The 1518-nt window shown below is 39.1% G+C and overlaps 1 protein-coding gene across 1 annotated transcript; it reads right to left on the minus strand.

Moving 5' to 3' along the window:
* Positions 1 to 829: 829 nt before the first annotated feature.
* Positions 830 to 1425, minus strand: cmc4 (C-x(9)-C motif containing 4 homolog (S. cerevisiae)). Its single transcript, XM_014024460.1, has 2 exons — positions 1182 to 1425; positions 830 to 1106 (listed from the first exon to the last, which is right to left on the minus strand). The coding sequence occupies exons 1-2, from the start codon at positions 1237 to 1239 to the stop codon at positions 967 to 969; spliced, it is 198 nt and encodes a 65-aa protein (XP_013879914.1). The 5' UTR covers positions 1240 to 1425; the 3' UTR covers positions 830 to 966.
* Between the last annotated feature and the right edge of the window lie 93 nt (positions 1426 to 1518).

Below are 1518 nucleotides of genomic sequence, written 5' to 3' on the forward strand. Positions count from 1 at the left end.
GTGTGTGTGTGTGTGTGTGTGTGTGTGTGTGCTGTAGATGTGCTGGTGCAGGGAGAACTTCATCTCTAAAAGACCAATGAGATGTTGTAGACTTGTGTATCAACAGTGCTGTAGTGTAAATGGTTGCTTCTTTCAAGTACCGTTCCTCAGGGACATTTACATCACCAGGTACAGGGCCACCTGCATCCTTTGTGACTCCTCCCATCCTGCACATGCACTGTTTGCTTTTTTTATTTTTTAGCTTTTATTTATTATTACACTATAGTAAGTACTAAATTAATGTAATGCAATTTTAAATGAAATTTTACTCCACTTTAAATTATGTTAGATGATTTAGTCTATGACACCTTGTTAGGTCATCCTTTTTATTGAATAATCGAGTCCAGAGCTACTGTTTTTTATTATTTTCTGTAAATAGTTTAAATGACAATAGTCTGATTTCTGTGCAGATTGGCCCAGCAGTGGTTTAGTAAATTTACATGTGTGAAAATGAATATTCAAGTCTGAAAACTGGTTTGGTTTTCTGCCTTTAATTCAGGCTTCCAATTTAAACATGGTCAGGCACCACCTGGACCGTGCTACTGTCAGGAAGTCTAAATTAAATATTTTCCCCCTGAGTGTGCAGAGAGCCTTCATGAGCCATTTGTAACAAGCTTGACTCATTTATTGACAGGTACAGACTCGTGAGGGTGTGAACGAAATGGCAGCAGATCACGTTAAATTGGATTTTTGTAAAAGGGTGGAGTCACCTGCGCCTGAAGCTTGATAGTTTTTTTTTTTTTTAATGGCCATGTGCAATGTGGAAGGTGTGCACAAAGGTAAACAATTGTTTGTTATAAGGCTGTGCACACTTTATTTATCTACACCAACAATTCAGTCTCATTTAAAGTTATAAAATAAATACTGGAGGGCAACAACATTGATGCAATGCTGCTTTCTTCCACTGCTTCCAATAATAAAGATGTGTTAAGTGTTGCTCTTGTTCTCCGCCTGCTTGGCCTCTCTGAAACCGGAGCAGCAGATGGAGTTCACGGCTCGAGGAGCCTCACAGCACCTCCGCATCTCTCGGATCACATCCTCACACAAGCTCTCCACGTATTTGTTTGCTACARGAAAGAGGAAAGCAGCAGGTAAAAAACGTGTGTGGCTTCAGTTAAACAACTTGCAAAAACACTCGATACCTTGTAGACAATGTTGAATGGCACATGCTTGTTTTTGACACGGGTCTTTCTGTGGCATGTCTGAAGGACGATATTTTAAAGGAATAGTAACAAACAATAAAAAATAATATAGGACCCAAAGCCGTCCTTCACCCGTGCTGTTAGCTAATGTTAGCGGTTTAAGCTACTTCCTGTTTTGGGGCGTGTTTTGATCACGTGATGCACMGAGAACCAATCATGTCCGGAAAAGGAACAACAGTGACATCTACTGGTGTAAAGAAGCATAGCAAGATCGTGTTATTGCTTTGAACAGAAATTACTTTTAATTAAAAACTAGAAAATAAATTACTTTTAATTA

The sequence above is a fragment of the Austrofundulus limnaeus genome, unplaced genomic scaffold, assembly GCF_001266775.1.
Source record: "Austrofundulus limnaeus strain Quisiro unplaced genomic scaffold, Austrofundulus_limnaeus-1.0 Scaffold4, whole genome shotgun sequence".
NCBI classification, from domain to species: Eukaryota; Metazoa; Chordata; class Actinopteri; order Cyprinodontiformes; family Rivulidae; genus Austrofundulus; species Austrofundulus limnaeus.